General features: G+C 33.0%; 1 protein-coding gene across 33 annotated transcripts in view; it reads right to left on the reverse strand.

Annotated features, from left to right (window-relative positions):
- LOC112049969 (protein tramtrack, beta isoform) overlaps window positions 1–20,970 on the reverse strand; it is a 536,667-nt gene that overhangs the window by 273,965 nt on the left and 241,732 nt on the right. The window contains exon 5 of one of the 33 annotated variants that reach the window (XM_052884077.1): window positions 548–792. The exons of the other annotated variants lie outside the window; for them this stretch is intronic. Within the exon in view, the coding sequence (XP_052740037.1) occupies window positions 563–792 (230 nt within the window). The 3' untranslated portion in view covers window positions 548–562. Of the gene's footprint in view, window positions 1–547; window positions 793–20,970 lie in introns of those variants that run through there. 33 annotated transcript variants of the gene reach the window in all.

The following is a 20,970-nucleotide window of genomic DNA, read 5'->3' on the forward strand; positions in this document are numbered from 1 at the left end:
AATCTTCACTGAAACCTCCTGACCAAACTTTATTAAGCATTTAACTTTTACTGATAGTTTGGCCAGGAAAGTTATTAGGCAACCAACTCCCAATATATTTTTAACATACTTAATTTGATATAAAACACTTTTCATACAATAAACAGATGGGTGAAGGTCATTTCTATCTCCTACTAACTACTACTTGGCCTAACCCCTCGAATTGTGAGAGGAGACTCGAGCTCAGCAGTGAGCCGAATATGGGTTGAAACAAACAATGCATAATTTAAAATAGATTTCTTATTTAAATTATCTTTATCGATTACTAATATTTTGTTTGTAAACAGTAAGCCCTTATTCGAACGAGAGTTCTTTTAACGGACGTTAAAAAGCGTTCAAATATAGTATGAAAGTCTATTAGTAATGCCTAAAATTGAAACATTGTTGTGTTTTAAAAACGCTGTCGTGAGAACATATACTTGGGAATGCTTTTTAACGCTTTTTAAATCCGTCCGTTATAAAACTCTCGTGCGAATGAGGGCCAAGTATAGCTGTATGTGTCTGACTTGTTAGTTTAGTACTGTTACTCTATATATTTTGCGTGAATTCTTCCCGATTCATGATTATGCGGGGTTATCGTAATTATTCTCGTGCCATGCGTGATGACAAAAGACTTGCAGCCTTTGCTCCTCTTGATGCACCGCCATCTTGTTTTGCCCTTTATGTCATAGTCATAATACTTGTTGTATCTGTATCCGTCCAACTGCAAAGCTTCGTTTCCATTATGGGTTGCTTTTATGACAAATCTGTAAGCTGAGATTAAAAAGACATTAATACCTTCCCAGCTAACAAAAAGTTCATCTTCATATGTAATAATGTACTTGTGTGCCCTTAATTTTTAATTCGACATGCACAGGTTGCTGCATTTTGTATTATCTGCTTATCTATGGTATGCATAGACAAATTATCTGCCAGTCTGGGGTATGCATAAACAAATATTCTACATGTATATGTTAAGTATAGATAATACAAAATGCATAAATAATTTACGTATGAAGTCTACTTATAAAAAATATTTGTCGCGTTAAGAATGGTGTTTTGATGCTGAGTAAAAAATACTGATGTGTGTTAATTTTTGTATATAATCGTTTTTTTGCGGTAGGTACATATGGACATTTCTTTGATAAGATTCTGTCACCAATAAACTTCAAGAAATAAATAAAAGGTTCTTCTAGAAACTTCTAGAAATAAATAAGGGGATTCTTTATAGAAACGGTTACTTTAGTCACTAACTGTGATTGTGGTCACTGAAGCGCAAAATCTCATCGTCAACCGTGGTGATGACGTGACTCCTACATCTGAATTTTCTTCTATTCGTGCAAGACCATGTTGTTGTGTGGTTGGTTACTCTTTTCTTGATGAACCTATACCCGTTCATAACCAACGCTCTGTTGCCGTATTTAGTCCTCATGAAATGTATATCTGTAATTCACAAATCATCAGCTATCATCATCATCATAATTATCATCATTATTATTTGTTCACTAACTAACTCCAATTATTTGTATTTCCACCAATTTATAAAAGCAGACCAATTTATATGACGAAAATTAATATTTAAGGTTAGTGTGCGGTATACTTTAATGCGAGAAGTCTAGGATAATGATGTCGGGGTCGTATAGCCTTATATTAAATACTAAATATCACGCTTCATGTTTCTACAGTCTCATGAAAAAATATTTTTTGCAATCCAATTGGTAGTTATAGAGATTTTAAACAAACATACAAAAAAGTATTGTACGCACAAGTGCAAGGAATGTAAGGAAATGCCCACTAAATATAATCTACTCCACTCTCGCGTTTTATGACTTCAAATATTTGAATCGAGTCCAATGACTGTATCGAGTTTACCACCAAAAATAATATTTTCAATAAGATTGACAAACTGGCATACACTTACCATCAGATTAAAATATGCTAACTAAATCACATATTTATCATATGTCAATAAATTTGTCATATGTTAATAAAATCAAATACATGTATAAATTATTTACATACAATTTATTACTCTGTCACTCCGATGTCATAAATAAATTATCAACAATATTATTTCTATAAAAATCAATAATCATTTAAAATTATGTACTAATATACATTTGGATACTTAATTATACATTAGCCCACGATTTGTTAATTTATGTACAATGGGGATAGAAATATTCATTTTTTTTCTTTCATGTGAAATACTCCGCTGTTTCAAATCTTTTTTTTTAATATAATATATGAATGAATATTCAGATTGAGTCCTCTTTCACTTTAGTTAACAAAATTAATAAACTGTTATAAATTTGGTGGAATTAGTTTCATGAAGAAGCTCTTGATTAAGAATGAATTTAAAGGAATATGTGTTGCAACCATGGACTATTTTGCTGACAGTTCTGTTTTAAGACTAAGAGGTACATATTTGAATTTTTAAATGTCTTCTTTAATAAATTATTTATCATCTATATACCTTAATTGTTACAAAATCTCTTCAGTATTTAGGAAACCATCTCTAATAATTAAAAAGAAATTTTAATACATGCTAGTAAAATTATTTATGTTCTTTTAGAATCTAGTTTAAAATTAGTCTTAACTTATGAGGTATTTATTATTTTTTTAATTTAACCCAAATAAAATTTTGTCTTACTAATTAGCTTAACTAATTCTTAATCAAATTTATAGCCTGGTCAATATATACATTCTAGGTTACATTAATTTCTATAAACCTGAAAATTGGTATAATCGTTCAAAACATTTTTAAATCTATAAAACTCAGAAACGGTAGCTCTAAAAAAAATATAATATGAGCTTTTTTTAATTACATGCTTTACAATTTCGTCTTTGCTTAGTTGTATAAAAATACTTTCCATTTTCCTGAAAATCGTGAAAACCCCGCGTTTTTTACCTTTGACCTTGAGTAGTTTTTTTCCACTGTACTGGAACAACGAAGACTTTTAAATTTTATTTACGAGTATATTTAAGTTTTTAACGATTCAACCAATTTCCAGCTCTAAGGGAATTAACGTAGCTTAACATTAAATTGACCGGGCTATTTTATGTTGTTTTAAATTACATATATATTTATAAGTAAAAAGAGAAATGAGTGACTGACTTATCAACACGTTGCCCAAATCAATGGGCAAGTATTGGAACATTGTGTTAAAGTATTTGGTCATTGAAGGCAGAAACGTGACGAAAAATATCAACTAAATAAATATAAATAATGGCGAGTTTCAGTTTTTGGATATTCTCATTTTAATTAGTCCAGTAATTTTAGGAATTTTAATTGAAGACAGAAACGTGACAACAAATGTCAAGTAAACGAAAATAAATAATGGCTTGTTTCAGTATTATAGCTATTCTGATTTTAGGCATTTTAAATTCTTTCTGGGGTAAAATTCCTAAAGAGCTGAATTTTTGTATACACCTTTATTACGGTATTATGAAAAATCAACATCGATATCGTGCCGTATCGTGAAGCAATATCGCGAAATATTTGCCAAAAACTGATTTTCGTGACTTTTTGACCTTTGTAATTTTTAGCCGGCACGATATCGATGTCGATTTTTCACATCTTTACAATAACATCGTAACACATGTATACAACAATTCAGCACTCTATTAAATTTTCCCCAGATAAAACCTAAAACGACTGGACTAGATGTAGCAAAGTCAATTTAATATACACGGACGACGATAAACGACGACGACGACGATAAACAGGGACGGAGACAATATAAATATCCAAATATACCGCGGACGAGGTCGCAGGCATACGCTATTAGATATTGTTTTAATAAATAAATCTTAGGTCGTTTTATAAGGAATGTCTTATCTCCAAGAAGACTACAATAAATTATGCCACAAAAATGTAAACATAGTCGATAGAGCAAACTAAGACGCGCTCAAGTATAACTGCCCATTTACTTTTGCTTTAAAGATGATAAATGAATATTCTAAATTGCTTATATAAACACACTCTCCCAATATTTATAGTAAAAAACTGAAGAATAAGCGATATTTGTCGTATAAATGATTTATTATGCAAGATAGTCTCTCCACACACATCTCACCATTTACTCCATTCTGCAAGTATGATTTTATGACTCGACAGTGTGAGTTTCGAATTCTTCTCTTTCTCTCTCTCTATTTATAGTATGGCATTATAGAGATAAAAAGAATTCAAAACTCAAACTGTGTTACAAATTTTCAAACTCAATTAAAACGGTCAAATAATTAAAAAGGTGCAATAGTTATAATGGTATTTAAATGTAGATATGGTCTAAGATGAGACACTTGCCTTAAAATGCCTATTCACTCTTGGGCCATGGAGGCGAAGTACCAAAAATATTCTCTGAATTATTTCACCGCAGCTAGTTGCCTGGGGAGAGAAGGGCTCATTTTTTGCGCAAAAGATTGACTGACTGTCCAACCTGGAAAAGTATTGCCACCATTCCACGTGGGCATTATTGGTATAGTTATTAGCTTCAATTCCGTATTGTATTCTTTGTTAATTCACACAGAAAGCATGCCGAAGTATTTACTTCCATTAGTTGTGATTATGCACTTGCCGTACTCTTATTATAACATTGTCAATCGTTGTCACAAATGCCGGACACCCTGAGGTCTTCTTCACGCAACGCCATCTTATTTTAGCACCTTCGTTCTGATGTATAGTGAATCTGTACTGAGCTATGTCCAAGCAACGTTTCCCACCGTTCGTGTACCCGAAAAATGCTGAAAATTGAAAAGGGGTTTTAATAATTTAATTAAAAAAGTGAAACTAAATATACGTTATTTAAATATCATATAATATATTCACACTGATTATCCTCTAGTACTTACTAGACTAGAGTCCAAATGGTAAGGTTACTTAGAGGACATTAATATTGGTGTATCAAATTGTACATACGTAAAATATACAAAATTAATAATAAACTTTGGAATATAATTTTGATATTGTAACAATAAAAATAAAAATATATAGATATAGACACGCGATACTGAATTTTGAATGGTTAGAAAATAAACAGTACTACCACGCAGCAAAAAGTGCTAAATAATAAATTACCGATAGTAAAAAGAATAGTAACACTCATCTTATTTCTTTATGTACTGCTAGATATATATCTACTAAGATAATTATATAAAAACTACAAGACTAATCAATAATGAAATTTTTGAACAAAATTAGAAGAGAACAATTTTATTAATTAATATTTAACAGATATTTGTATAGGATGACTATGTATGACTCAATGTTTATAACGATTGTTGTATAAGATGATCATGTCTGAAACAATTGTTAAAACGATAGTTGTATCGGATAACCATGTCGATAATGATTATGGTATTCGTCACATCGGATCATGTCAGAGTCAATAGTTATGGCACTGATGTATGACATGATCATGTTTAAACATTTTTGAGTGCTGTGGTCAACAGAGAGGACCTGAATCGAACCCCGAAAGTATCCGTCCGAGTCAAAACCTATTTAGAATTTATATTATCTAAATTGTCTCATGTCCGGTCTGGTGGTAGGCATCAACCGTGTTTACCTACCTACGGGCAAAGAAGTAGCGCCAAGATGCCTCTTACAAACCTTCAGATGTATGGGGAAACATGTACCTTTACTGCGAGTGGCATGATCATGTCTGATTCAAAGGTTATGTGATACTGCTGTATGGTATGATCACGTCTGATTCAATGGTTATGTAATACTGCTGTATGGCATGATCATGTCTGATTCAATGGTTATGTGGTACTCATGTATGGCATGATCATGTCTGATTCAATGGTTATGTGATACTCATGTATAGCATGATCATGTCTGATTCAATGGTTATGAATATCGTTGTATCGTACGATCACGTTGTCGACAGTCAAAACGGTAGCGCGGCACTGGCTGTCCTTCTTGACACAAACCCAGCTTGTTCTAAGGCCTTTGCTGTCGCTGCGTTTGTTGAAACGGTAAGAGTCAATCATCAGTAGGGGGTTACCAAACCGAGTTGTCGAGAAAAAGGGGATGTAGCCTGCGAAAGAAAAAAATCAATCAAAAATGTATTTATTACGTTAATAAATTATGCAAAAATTCAAGAACTTGACCTTTTAAATGTAGAAAAATATGTATAATGTTTAATGCTATTGTTTTTATCAATGATCAATTAGAACTAGCTGATCATTGCTGGCAACCATAACAAAGCTGGGAGCATTGTAGCACCGTTTTTCGGTTATTTACTATTAAGGCTATAAAAAGGCTGCCATGTTATAAAATAGCCCATTGACATATTTGATAATTGAAAAGCATCGAAAATACTGTAGTTATAAATGTATTTTCAGTTACACAAGCAACGATACAATATTTTCGTATTCAAAAAACTCAATGAAAGGCATAAATACTATAATCATTAAAAATACTGCAACATTAATTACATTACAGTTTTCAAGTCCTAAATTTAAAGTTAAAAAAAGACATTTAATAAGTTGTTTTATAGTAACACCAAAGAAACAGTTATACTTTGAATAGTAAGTAAAAGGCACTTTAAAGAATATAAGAAGTATACAAATAAAATAAATACGATAAATCTATTCATATATACTATATATCTATAATGTATATATGTATTATTACGAACAATACAACAATAACACATCGTAAAAAACTTTTAGCTTAAAGAATAATTGTAAAATGCGTAAAACTATACTAGACTTAACTACTGTTCTGTTTTGTTAAAACCTCTCATACTCGTAATAATACGAACCCAAATCTATTCGTATATCTTTACTAATATTATAAATAGGAAAGGTTTGTGGTGTTGTAGGGGGTAATCTCTGGATCTATTGAACCGATATTGAAAATTCTTTTACCACTAGAAAACCACATTATGGGTGCCGTATTCTCACGTGAAAGAATAACACGGAAACGGCTAGGAAACGGCGGCTCGTATAATATAGGTACAAACGATTGTACGATACACAATTGTTATACTTTAATAATCTTTAGTTATACGAATCATATGGAAGAAAGAATAAAGACAAATTGGAAGAAGCTAATCAAGGTAATTAAGTATATCCAGTAGTTAGTTGTTAATTTGCTTGGTGTTAACAAGTCACTATAAAATATTGTCGAGACATTTACAAAACTTCATATTAAATAAAATTGAGAACCTTCTCCTTTTTTTAGGATAAAAACACTGTGAGCATAATACATTGATGATCAACAGTATCATTTTTATAACAATGTACAATTACTTCTTTTCACATATAAGTAGGTACTTGTTTTACTCCCTCTATTTATTCTTCTTCCATTTTGATCTCTTAATTTAGCTCAAGTATAATCAAATTTAAATATTTTATAATATCTGTTAATAATAGTTATACTATGTGTTTGTAACATTAAAAACTAATATTTAAAACTAATTTCATATATTTTGTGTATCAAATATTGTTTCTCTTGTTCGTAATGTTGGCTGAATAGGGACACAAGGATACATGTATAATTGCCAACTTATAACTGATATCGTTTATTTAAAATATAGGTATAAAGATTTTTTTTAATTTTATAACATTTTAAAACATACAATTTTCACTATATCAACCAAATTTCCAACGAAAGATGTATCTAAATACATAGTTTTCCGGTAATAGCTTCAAAATGTTATTTAAATAAATAACTTTTCTATAACATTTTTCAATTTGCATATTGCAACATCAAAAGTTGAAATGTATCATCAACTTCTAGGTTTTTACGATTATACATGATTGTGGTTGAAGTTGATCTTATAAATACTGTTGTTGACCAAACTGACACTGGCACAGCAGCCATTGGCCGAGCGCTTGACGCAATGCCACCAAGTCTTAACTCCGTAAGAAGAAGTGCGTTTGAATCTATGTGAACCCACCATTACGATGGGGTTACCACGCTGGGACAAGGCGAATTTCACTGCAAAATTAAAACGTTCAGTTAATTTTAATTATAGACATACATAGTATGTTACTTACAATTATTGAAACGTTCTAATATAAGTTAATCTAATGACAAAATGATTAATGTTTAAACTATATTTCACGTGTTATTTAGTATAGCAAAAAGGTAGGCAGCACGCTAAAGGCAGGGACACAAGTTTCAATCAATACTCCGTGTAAACCGCGTAAATGTGGAACATGTAAAGAATTAGTAGAATGTAATTAGGTCATAATTATAATCATAATTATATTGATAAATATATAATAATATTAACCCCGAGGTGAAAATAGTTACACCGACTACGAGTTGGGTATGGCATACCCAAATATAGATTATGTCGATTTTGATAACTGGAATTACTTTAGAATAATATTTATTACTGTTATAATATATGAATTAACATTTGGAAAATGAGGTGTTATGATAAAATAACCCAGTTCTATTTGTAAAAGTATATTTATATTTATAAAAACCAAAGTAGTATTTTTTACACACGCACAAATTAACAATATTTTGTAATTATAACTTAATATTCAAATATTTAGCTTAAATTACAGTTTATATAAGTATCCCAAATATTTGGATATCTAGTCATAATTACAACACAACACAGAATTAAAAAATAAATTTGACTTATTGATCATTTAGCTTCGACATAGCATACGTCATCAACCCATATTCGGCTCACTGCAGAGCTCAAGTCTCCTCTCAGAATGAGAGGGGTTAGGCCAATAGTCCACCACGCTGGCCCAATGCGGATTGGCAGACTTCACACACGCTGAGAATTAAGATAATTCTCTGGTATGCAGGTTTCCTCACGATGTTTTCCTTCACCGATTGAGACACGTGATATTTAATTTATTAAAATGCACACATCTGAAAAGTTAGAGGTGCATGCCCCGGATCGGATTCGAACCCACACCCTCCGGAATCGGAGTCAGAGGTCATATCCACTGGGCTACACGGCTCTAAATCATTCTAATTCTTTTTAACTAATTTACCTAGGTAAATTTTCAATTCCGATATTATTATCACTTAAAATCACTCTCGGCCCGGTTTCACCAGTTTCTGATGTTTGACAAATTATTTACAGGTTTTTGTTTTTTTCATTTGTCTTTGTCATTTGACATAAATTAAGAAAGTGACAAAACTTACGGTAGAATCTGACACTTATCAGAAGATGGTGTAGCCATTTTTTTCCCAACTATGACATATAATTTGTATGATACTAAATGAGATTCTAAGCTCAATAAGTAATAACAAAACAAGATGAAAATTAATGATTGTGAATATTCTTGATTTTAACAATCTCGTTATTAATAGTAATCATAGAAACTCTGCATCCTTGTGGCGCTTTGTTACAGACCCAGTAGATCCTCGACCCCTCGGTATGTTTGCTATTAAACCTGTAGTTATCGAAGAAAAGAAGTGGCTTGCCCCGTTTTGTATTGAGAATCAACAGCTCTGAAAAAAAAAACTTAATTCTTTAAATTGAAAAGTTTCAAAGTGATAAATTAACGAAAAAAAAAACTCATTTTTTTATTAATTTTATTATAGTATTTAACTTATAAAATGCTAAAAATAATGTATTTCATCTTACCTATTAATTGTTATTTTAATTTAAATAAAGTTACACCTGGTAGAAGTTAAGTAAGTATAGTTCTGTAAGTATTGAAGAAAATAGGCTCAATTGGTGAACTTTATATCACAGCATGTAAGTATAATTATATAAAAAATTTGATTTGATAAATCGATGGAAAATAAGATTTTAGTAAAGCTTACTACTATTTTGACACTCATTAAATAGAATGACTCTATTTTTAAACTAAACTAAAGGTACATACTACATAATATTAATCACTACAATATAACCGATTTACTAAAATAAAATTATTAAATTATATTAATTATAATTAAATAAGGTATTTTAATCTACGTAAACTAAATAACAGAAAGCTAGATAAACTCTAAAAAAGACACAATATTGATAATTAAAAAAAAGACACACGTATATAAACATTACTAAGACATATATCGAATTTTCACTCTTTACTTTGAAACAAAGAAAAGCGTATGCTTTGTGGTGTATAGATTGAACAACTGATACACAACATTTATTAGTAAGAGATAAAACGGATGGTTTAAGATCCAGCATCAGAAATATATACCCACATCTATTATTTATTTATGATACGAAATCAATGATAGATAAAATTCACAAAAAGACATTGCAAATTGACATATTAGACGAGTAAATAACTGATGAAGATACATAAATAACATTACTCAACTGTGTATATCTGGCAACCCCAAACTTGCAATGCAAAAGCAGGTAACCTCAAAGTTCTCAATTCTGGTGCGTTGGGTCTTTAAACAAGTGTAAGTTGTTTTTTAAATTAACCAATGAGGAAAGTAGTTATTAATGTTTTATTAAATAAATTAAATAAAACATTATTAATTTAATACGGCCGCAACTTTACTATTTGCAATGTGTCAATGTTAATACTTTCTATCATATTCAAAATGAATAACAGATGAGGGTAAATATTTATATGCCGGATCTCGTACTAATATTAAATCAATGATTATGTATGGTCTTCTCTTTGACAATGATATCGTTGATGGTAGTGATGGTGGCCCGACAGCCAGAACTGACCCTACAGCAGACCCACAAGGACCTAGGACCGGAGCTACGATTGTTCCTATTGAATCTGTACCTCCCGACTTGTATAGCTGGCTTCCCAAATCTTGTTGTTGTGAATCTATGGACTAAAAAGAAAAGACAAACAGTTGATATTTTGCACGTAATAAATATAATGATGTAACATTTTACAAAGATGACAAATTAAATTGCATTAATATCTAGTATTTTTAGGTAAACACTAAACATTTGTGGAAGCTGAGGAGTGTGTTTTTTATGTGGTTAATTCTCAGACCAATTATAGAAGGACCAGTATTGCACCCATATTCACGAGCAAAATTGTCTGTCATTTTCTGAGGAATAGGAGCTTAGATTTGGTATATATTTTATATTCAATTAGAAGTTCTGCCCGTTTTTTACACTATTCAACTATACAAAAATATATTTTTAGGTAGCCCTTTAGCCGACGCACACGATTACGTTTAAAAACATCGATATTATAGACAGTTTTTATAATCGCATTATTTTTAATCGTTAATAGATTGACAGAAAAATAACGTCTAGCAAGACAGGTCCTGTATACAATAATAACTAGCAGACGCTCGTGAATTCGTTCGCCTCCCTTAACCCAGACCTCTCGCAAAATCCGTTCTTAGTGGGCGTCTATTACCTACGAACTACCTCCCTGGCAAATTTCAACTTTGTACGTCAAGCGGTTTTTGGGATATCGTGATGATCGAATGACCTTTCGCATTTATATATTAAGATTGGTCTGAGGGTTAACTATTCTTTTCATTTCTTAATTAATCTGGGAAATAATTCCTGACATGTGTTTGATAATTTGTGAAATAATTATGTCAAGAAATTGTGTCTTCTAAACTAATGTAAATTACCTAAAAACAAAAAATAAATCAAAAAATTGTCCTGTTAAGTTTCTTTTCACTATGGTATAGAATCTTCAAGTCAGACATAAGACTGAAATGGACTCTTTATGATTAGGTTAATAATAGCCCTTAACTATTAGAATATAATACGTAAATTAATTTTAAATTATTTAAAACCAGATATAAACAACAACTTTTATTATTTACTAGCTTTTATAACACATAAGGCCCCGTAGCAGATTTATGCACAAAATCTTCTTGATGGTTAACATTGTATTTCTTTCTACATAGTGCTGGTATTATACTAATTACACAATATTTATTCTTTTGGGTTTGATTTTATTGTACATATTCTTATGTTGAACGATCTTAATCATCTAGCATACTGGATGATATATCATCGTTTTCTTTCATTTCTTTTATTTAAAAATTTCCGTTGCTTAAATTTGAATTGATTTGTTGTCAATTTTCATCAACATACATCATATAAATTTTGTACTGATTAAAAGATCTTTATAATTATCCCGTCATCTACAATAATTTCCAGGCTTACTGTTGTTTCTTAAAAAAACTCTTTCCGTTACTTTCATTAAACATATCCGTAGTTTTATTTATTTGTAAAGATTTCTCGTCAGGTCATTCGTTATATTCATTTGATATGTATCAATGATTGTGTTCATTCTTAACATCAACGATCATTCCGTCGACCACAATGACAGAGGCTTTGCACCCGGGTTTGCTGCTGTTTCTTGCGCAGAACCATGTCGCTTTTCTCCCTCGACTTCTATTGTTTCTGTAATATCGGTAATAACCAATCTGTAGAACGGGTCGCCCATTGACAGTTGATGTAAATTGTGGCGCTAGAAAAAATTAACAAAAATATAAATGTACATTACATCAATATAAAATACGTAAAGTCAAATTATTTATATCACTTACTACCAAAGACCGACTCTTCAGTATTTTTGATATGATGCCAAACAGTAGATTCCTGTACTGTTTGGTTTGAAGCGAAATCCCAAAAAAGTGACCATTCTTGCCCCACAAAATGACATTATCGTGTTTGCAATATTAGAAGCAGTACGACGTAACTCTTCGGCCACAACTCCTATTTCGACAGTATAGTTATTTACCCCATTTGAAAATAGGCCTCCTTTTTACTGATATAGACAGACAAACACATCAATAAATGGTTTGATTTCTTAAAGATATTTTATTTATTATTGTCTGCGTAAAGAAAATTACTGCGTAAAATAAAACAAATTTACAAACGGCTTACTGTTTAATCGAAACCATCACTGCTATATAATGGCAGTAAAAGTCTTTCGTTAATTAAAAATGAAATGATAATAAAGTAACCTATTATACGCTACTGAGATTTAGCTCCTCCAACTTACCCACGACTTATCTATAGTAACAGTCTTTGTCTATCTATACTGCTAAAATCAAATGTACGTATGCACTTTGACTAAAAATACCATTAAATTTAATTGTGTCGACAAAAAAGCACAAAAGAAAATACAATTTTCGATATTACTTTCTTTCTGTGTCTATGTTGGCTGTGCTGTTTGTCTTATCTTGCAACTGTCAAACTTAACATAAAATAATTAAGCATAAAAAGATCGAAAGTATAGCCTGAGTAATAAAATAGAAAACCTCACTAAGTTGTCAACTATCATGATCCTGTACCATGCTCGAACCGAAAAAGCATACAATATGTAAAAGTGAAAAACCTTGTTATTTTGAAACTGTGTACAGCCTAGCTAAGTTCACTCTCTTATATCACCCAACCATTGTCGTCTTTGGAAACGGGTGCTCTTTTGCTCAATATTTTCCCTTCCATTGTAAATTTTGGAAGTGAAATTGGGCTCCTATCTGCTTGTGCCCCAAAGAAGCCAAGCTTTCTTCGCTCTATAGTGGACGTTAGTTCTCTGTCTTGTCCTATCAATTTCAGCTCTTTAGTGTTCGGTGTAAAGTTTCCGATACACCCACATTTCAAAATTTTTAGTCTAATTATTGCTTCCTTTTTGAAAAACTATGTGTTACATTCGTAAAACAGATTGGTCCAGACATAACATTTCATAAAGCGGCACTTTAACTATCTAAAACTGCAGAGTTTTTAAAATATGCATAGTTTGACCAATTTTGCATTTCATTTCAATGCCAATGAGCATGCATGGAAGACAAACAAACTAATTTGTTCTACTAGCATACTACGCACAAACTTCTTAAAAGTACCTACTTGTGACCGCCCAATCCATGTCCTCATTTCTGATCAGGCGAGAAGCCAAAACAGGACTACAAGGCGGCATCCGCTGGCTATAATCATCAATGTCAGCTGTAGTAGTATCAATAGATAACTCAGCTACTCTAATGGCGGATGTGTGTGATTGTATTTGATATAAATAACAGTATTCTCGATCATAGTGACAGAAGCTCGGCACGCCGCGTTCCTTCTGCCGCAAAACCAGACTGATCTGCTGCCTTTGCTACGATTGTTCCTATAGTACCGGTAGCCACCCATTTGGAGGACGGGACGCCCGGTTCTTGACGTTGTAAAGGTATACTCTGAAAATGATGTTTCATATTAATAATAGGCATTTATTACATCGAGTCGTAAGGATGAAGTGGCAATATAGTTCGAAGAGCCGGTGGAAGTTTTACTTGTTAAAGAGTCCCAAGATGCTGGAATAGTAACCATTAAGTAGGAAGAAGAAATAGGTACTCTCAAAACCACGTTGTTTGGAAGTCCTTAAGAGCTTAAGAGAGGTCTATGTCCAACAGTAGACATCCATCGGCAGATAATGATGATGATATACTTAGCCAATGGGCTTTATAAGAAAACTCAGAGTAGAACACTCGTAGAACTTTAAAAGTAATTCAATGCCAAATAATTCCAGATATAAATCATCAAAAGTTTTCGTTATCGGATGAAATATATAGATATTGATAACTTTATTTCTGCTTTAATAAGCACATATATCCCTTGGTCACGTCATCACGCGTGAACGGCTGGACCGATTTCACTATTTTTTTGTATGTTTGCTATTATAATTAAAGGGGTAGGGGTAGATTAGGTTAGGTAGTTGAAAGTTTACATCGAGTTACACGCGGACGAAGTCGCGAACATCCGCTAGTATTTAATAGAAATAAAAAGGATATGATCGTTTATTATAAATGTAATAAAAAATATTGAATACTTAAAATATAAAAAAAATAACAAACACATCAACAGATAAAAATTAAAGTTCTTCAATGAACACTTTAACACATGAACACACAACAAGAGTATTTAAATTCCTCATTCTTTTTTGGAATTTGTTCAGTGGGTAGATGAGCAAGCGGATCACCTGATGTTCAGAGATCATACAGCCATCCATAAGTACAATTATAGAGAATCCACTGATAATTCTATGTCTTTATTGAAACCAGTGGTGGACTGTAAAACCCACAAGGGGGATGAATGAAATCAAGCAAATTTAAGGGAGCCAGTGTACAAAGTTTTTGACTAGAGTATGTCACTATACATGCTTCCGAGTCAAGTTGTACAAAATGGTATATTCCTTCTCCAATTCAGCATCGCTATTTTATTATAGCGTTAATTGTTTTTATTCTTTACAAGTTAGTCATTTACTACAATCTCACCGGATGGAAGGTGATAATGTAATCTAAGATGGAAGCGGGCTTTCTTGTTTGAGGATGAAAATCCACACCCCTTTCGGTTTCCACACGAAATCGTACCGGAACGTTAAATCGCTTGGCGGTACGTCTTTGCCGGTAGGGTGGTGACTAGGTAACTAGCTACGAGTGAGTTTTAATATTCGTCAGTATAAGGTTTTAATTTGTATCTCTCTATCTAACAGGATACTATAAATAGAGAGTAATAAAGATTTCTTTACTTTACATGCACTTTTGAAATGTCAAGTCTGTACGTTTGCAGTGACTCTGGATTCGGATCTGGTTGGTTTGGAAGGCAGGATCTGCTGAGAAGAGAAGGCAATGTATGAAGTGCACGCCACTGGCTGGATGAATGCGGCTCCACACCGTAGTGTTAAGAAGTCTTTACAAGACTTTCTTCCTTATTTGACGCAAACAGAGTTGCCAGCTTCGGCTAGATAGTAGAGATTTCTAACCAGGTGGATGTGTGTGAACGTCTTTAACATAAACAACATTATTCTCTATCATCGTGACGGAAGCTCGACAGGCCTTCTTCGCGCAGAACCAGACAGATCTGCTCCCTCGGCTGCGGTGGTTTCTGTAGAATCTGTACCCGCCTACGTTGAGAACTGGTCGCCCGTTCCTTGACGGCGTAAAGAAATACGCTGGAAATGTTGCATATGTTTAATTGTAGCTTTTTATTATAAGCTAGCGGACGCCTGCGACATCGTCCACGTGAAATACAGGTTTTCACAAATCCCACGGAAACTGTGAATTTTTATGGGATAAAATGTGAAGTACCCTATATCTTGATCAATTGCTTCCTGTGTCTAACAGTAAAAGACCCGTTAATAAACAAATTAATTAAACAAATAAAAAAACCCGACTGCACTGCGACTGTAAATTATACAAAAACTGAAAAGAAAAAAAACAAGCTCAGTCCAGAAGTGTAGAAAGTAATTAGAAAAGCTTTTAGCGCGTCTGACTAGGTTTGCTTAATGAGTATGCTAGTCGATCAGCATTGCTATTCTGTATTCTCTTCACCTTCATCTCTTCCTGTCTAACACGATACTATAGACAGAGAGCGATAGATACAAATTATCATGTGTAATTGGAATGTTTGTTTTATGCATGCTTATTCAGGAGCATACTTAAAAATAGCATGCTTATTGCTAGCAAGCTATTTTTAAGTATGCATAAGCAAATGTAAACTGATGATAAGCATGCTCGTATGGGGCATACTTAATAGCACGTTTTTAGCATGCTATTTTAGAGCATGTGTAACAGTACCTTTACTGTAATCCGTTTCCATTAGTTAAATAGTTATAGCAGATTTTATTCTATATATTTAATAAGAAGAGAATTTTAAATTAAGTACATCGTTATTTGGGGTATTTTTAGCAGACTTACTTTAACTAAGCTGAAATACTCCAAATTATTGTTCATCCAGATGTAGGTTCTGAAAAAGTTAAATCTTTTTAATAGCACAAAACAGCCGTCAAGCAAATCTGGAGTTAAAGTCCAGTAGTATCTCAGCAGTTTTTTGATACCCAAAACCACAGCAAGGAAAATGTATTACTTTTTACTATGATAGCAGGGTTCCCAAATGTAGGAGCAGTTGGTGGTTTGAGCTGTTGTTAGCATCCATAAAACATTATTTAAGAGTTATTTTGCGTTAAGTAATTAGTAAAAGCAGGCGGCTTTGGACATAAAAAGTAGTCAATAGATATTCTATTAACCCTTTACTGCAACATGCAAGACATGCTGAAGAATAAAGGCAACTATCGCATATTTTGTGGGTGAAAAAAAAGCATTTATGTTTTTTGTTAAATTGTATATTTTTGGTTATAGGAATATTCGATACTTATACAAAAAAAAAATGATCAAAAAAAAACGGTACACAATAAAAATATAATAGAAAAACATAAAGCAAACACTGAAAAATACACATTAACAACAGACAAAAAATAAAGTTAGGTACCTAAGCAAAGAAAGTCAAAGCTTCTCTGTCTCTCTATTCAAAAACGTTGACTTCATCATATCAATGAATGACAAAAATATCTATGCTATTTTTTTGGAAATAAGTAGCAGGTAACCTGACGTTAGTTCATAATAGATACCTAATTGGTCCAGGTATGGCGGGTGAGAGGCTTCGGCCGTGGCTAGTTACCACCCTACCGACAAAGACGTACCGCCAAGCGATTTTGCATTCCGGTACGATGTCGTGTAGAAACCGAAAGGGGTGTGGATTTTCATTCTCCTCCTAACAAGTTCTATCTAAGAACATTTGTGTTATTAAGACAAATATAACGATATCCTAATTACGCAAATCCGTTCAGCCGTTTGGAAGATATCAGGTAATAAAGAACATACATACATACAAGATAAGCGAAAAACATAACCCTTCTTGCAGTCAGGTAAAAATGCTCCACGGATCCTGTGCTATTACACAGATTTACCTGTAATTTTTATTTTTTAATTCATTTAATTATTATGTACTGTTCTGTACCAGGTTTAGCCACTAGGGCTATATTTAGGTACGACTGATAATAGCACAGGTGCAGGCGGTAACCTCACTTGATAGTAAGCGAAGCCTAGGAGGCTATTCACTGTAATTTAAAATTAGTAGGCATTTCTTATATTTATATGTTAATGACTGTGCTTGTTACGAACAAAAATGATGGCGTCATTAAGAGTAATGACAGAGGCACGGCATCCCGCAGACCACTTGGCACAAACCCACTGCGCGCGCTCTCCTTTGCACTTGCCGCGTCGACTGTACCTGTATGCGCCGATCTGTATCACTGGCTTGCCGAACTTGGACGTTGTATATACTGGCACATCGCCTGCAATGTTTAACCTTTAGTAAAATCTTTTCTAATTACGTATGACAGATCAATGGAAATTATCATGGCGTCGTTAAGAGAGATGACACAGGCACGGCATCCCGCAGACCACTTGGCACAGACCCACTGCGCGCGCTCTAAAGCACTTGCCGCGCCGACTGTACCTGTATGCGCCGATCTGTATCACTGGCTTGCCGAACTTGGACGTCGTATATACTACTAGCACATCGCCTGCAATGTTAAACCTTTATTAAAATCTTTTCTAATTATGTATGACAGATCAATGGAAAAATATCATGGCGTCGTTAAGAGAGATGACACAGGCACGGCATACTGCAGACCACATAGCACAAACCAACTGGGCGCGCTCGCCTTTGCACTTGCCGTGCCGATTGTACCTGTATACGCCGATCTGTATCACTGGCTTGCCGAAGTTGGACGTAGTGTTAAACCTTTAGATTAATCTTTTCCTATAATGTTTGAAAGACCAATGAGCAAATATCGTGGCATCGTTAAGAATGAAGACAGAGGTACGGCATCCTGCAGACCCTTGCACTTACCGCGGCGACTGTTTATCATTGGCTTGTCGAACTTGGATGTTATATACACTGGGAAGCCGCCTGCAATGTTAAATATTTAAATACGGGAAATACATTCCTAACTTTGATAAGATAATTAATTTTAAAGTGATTTATCACATGCGTAATATACAGGGTGATTCGGTCTTTAGTGCGGATATTTTTTTTCGTGGTTCTGTATCATTAATAGAATATAAATCTACAAACAGTTCGATACATTTTATGTAATTTTTTTTTTTAATTTATGTCTCTAAAATAACAAAATAATGTACATATTATTACTAAACAAGATATATTCAGCTTAAAAGTGATCTGGTGACGTTCTTTAGGTATCAAACGAAAATAAAATAAACGCACAATAGGGTGACCCTAAAATTCTGTTCAAAAGTAAATAACTTTAGCTAACTATAATTTTGTTATTTTTGAGTTAAAAAAAAAAAGAAAAAATACGTGATCATTAAATTTTGTTTATGTACAAAATATAAAAATATCCGCACTAAAAAAAATTTCTTCCTGTATTTCAACTATCATAAATAATCCTGGTTATTTTGTTTGATTATCAAATTCAGATAAAATAAAATTGATAGCCTGATCAATGTAGCCCAAAAAGTTGCTTAAATTCTAACTTTCACAATCAATAAGAATTCTATCAATAACAACTTTTAAGGATTATCTAATAATTTTTTGCCGAACGAGTCACAAAACACATTGTCTTTCTGTAAAAACACATTTAATTAAAACAATACTAACGCAACAGTGCAATGTTAAAAGTTATATAATTATATATTAATGTTATTATTTATACATTAATAGTTTTATTCCTCACATATTAGAGACTCAGTGGTTGTGTTCATTTTTAAATACGACGATCTCGTTTTCCACAGTGGTCAATGAAGCCTTACAGCCCACAGACCTCCTTTTGTTGCACAGCCATTGAACCTTGTTTCCTTTAGACTGGGTGTGTATATTGTATCGGTAACCACCAACCTTGAGCACCGGTCTACCCATTCTGGACGACGATATTAGGAATACACCTGATAAATAAAAAAAATACTATAAAAGTATGTTAAAATACCAGTTGACGAGTTAAGCAGCCTACCTAATCCTAAGCGAAACACCCTTACAACGTTACACCTTACAACTCAATTCACTTATTGTATCCTTCCTCGTATGAGAACAATGCAGGGAGCAGCTGAATATAGACGGCTACAGAATGTGGTTTATGCAAGAGGCCTCCAGCAGTGGACGTCCAATTTGATGATGCTTCCTCACAAAAACATTTAACGTGCCAGATGACAGTTTCGCAATATGTATTTCAATAGCTTATATATATTAATAAGAGTATATCTAAAACGTTATTTATTATTATATTGCTCACAAACTTTTTCGATTTAAAAAAAAACGATTCCTTATCCCTTCAGCTCTCAGCTTCATGAATCTGTACTGAATACTTTTTTTTAATATATAAATATCATTAAGATTTCATTTTTTCATTTTTTATCCATTCATTCACTCAGAAAGAAAGAAAGAGGCAGGAAATATAAAAACACAATTTTATAATATAAAATAGATTTTAGATATTTTATTGAAAACAACTTCAATTAAGAATAAATCTTGTAACGTACATATACAACAAATTCACTGTCAGTACCCTTAGAGCTAATAAACTAATTAACGTAATTTAATAGATCAAAGTACACTTTTTAGTTCAATAGGAAGGTTTTACGTATAGTTTTCGAAATCGCGGACTTCGGCTACTATCAGATTTTGCAGTTGACGGCAATGTCTCACTAGACAAAAGGAAGTAAATGTCACTCTATACTCCTATCTTACCTTAACTAAACCGTGAGATAAGTTTCAATGTAAGTCGTTTTAGAGTAGTCGTCATCATTCGGCTCACTGCTGAGCTTGATTCTCCTCTCAGAATGAGAGGGGTAAGGCCAATAGTCCACCACGATGGCCCAATGCGGATTGGCAGACTTCACACACGCAGAGAATTAAGATAATTCTCTGGCATGCAGGTTTCCTCCCGATGTTTTCCTTCACCGATTGAGACAAGTGATATTTAATTTTAAATGCACACAACTGAAAAGTTGAAAGTGCATACCCCGGACCGGATTCGAACCCACACCCTCCGGAATCGGAGGCAGAGGTCATATCCACTGGGCTATCACGGCTCAACGTTTTATACGTTTTAGAGTATTTCCCGGAATTCTCATTACTTTTTTTTTTTTTTGGCTGATAAAAGTAGTTGATGATTTTTTCTTAATGATTTGATGATTTTAGGTTACACTAGTTAACGAATTGAGCAGCCCAGCTTATCTGAAGTGGTTTTAGTTTCTTGATTAAATTAGTAACATTCTGATAAATTCAA

This window comes from Bicyclus anynana, chromosome 10 (assembly GCF_947172395.1).
Source record: "Bicyclus anynana chromosome 10, ilBicAnyn1.1, whole genome shotgun sequence".
Taxonomy (NCBI): Eukaryota; Metazoa; Arthropoda; class Insecta; order Lepidoptera; family Nymphalidae; genus Bicyclus; species Bicyclus anynana.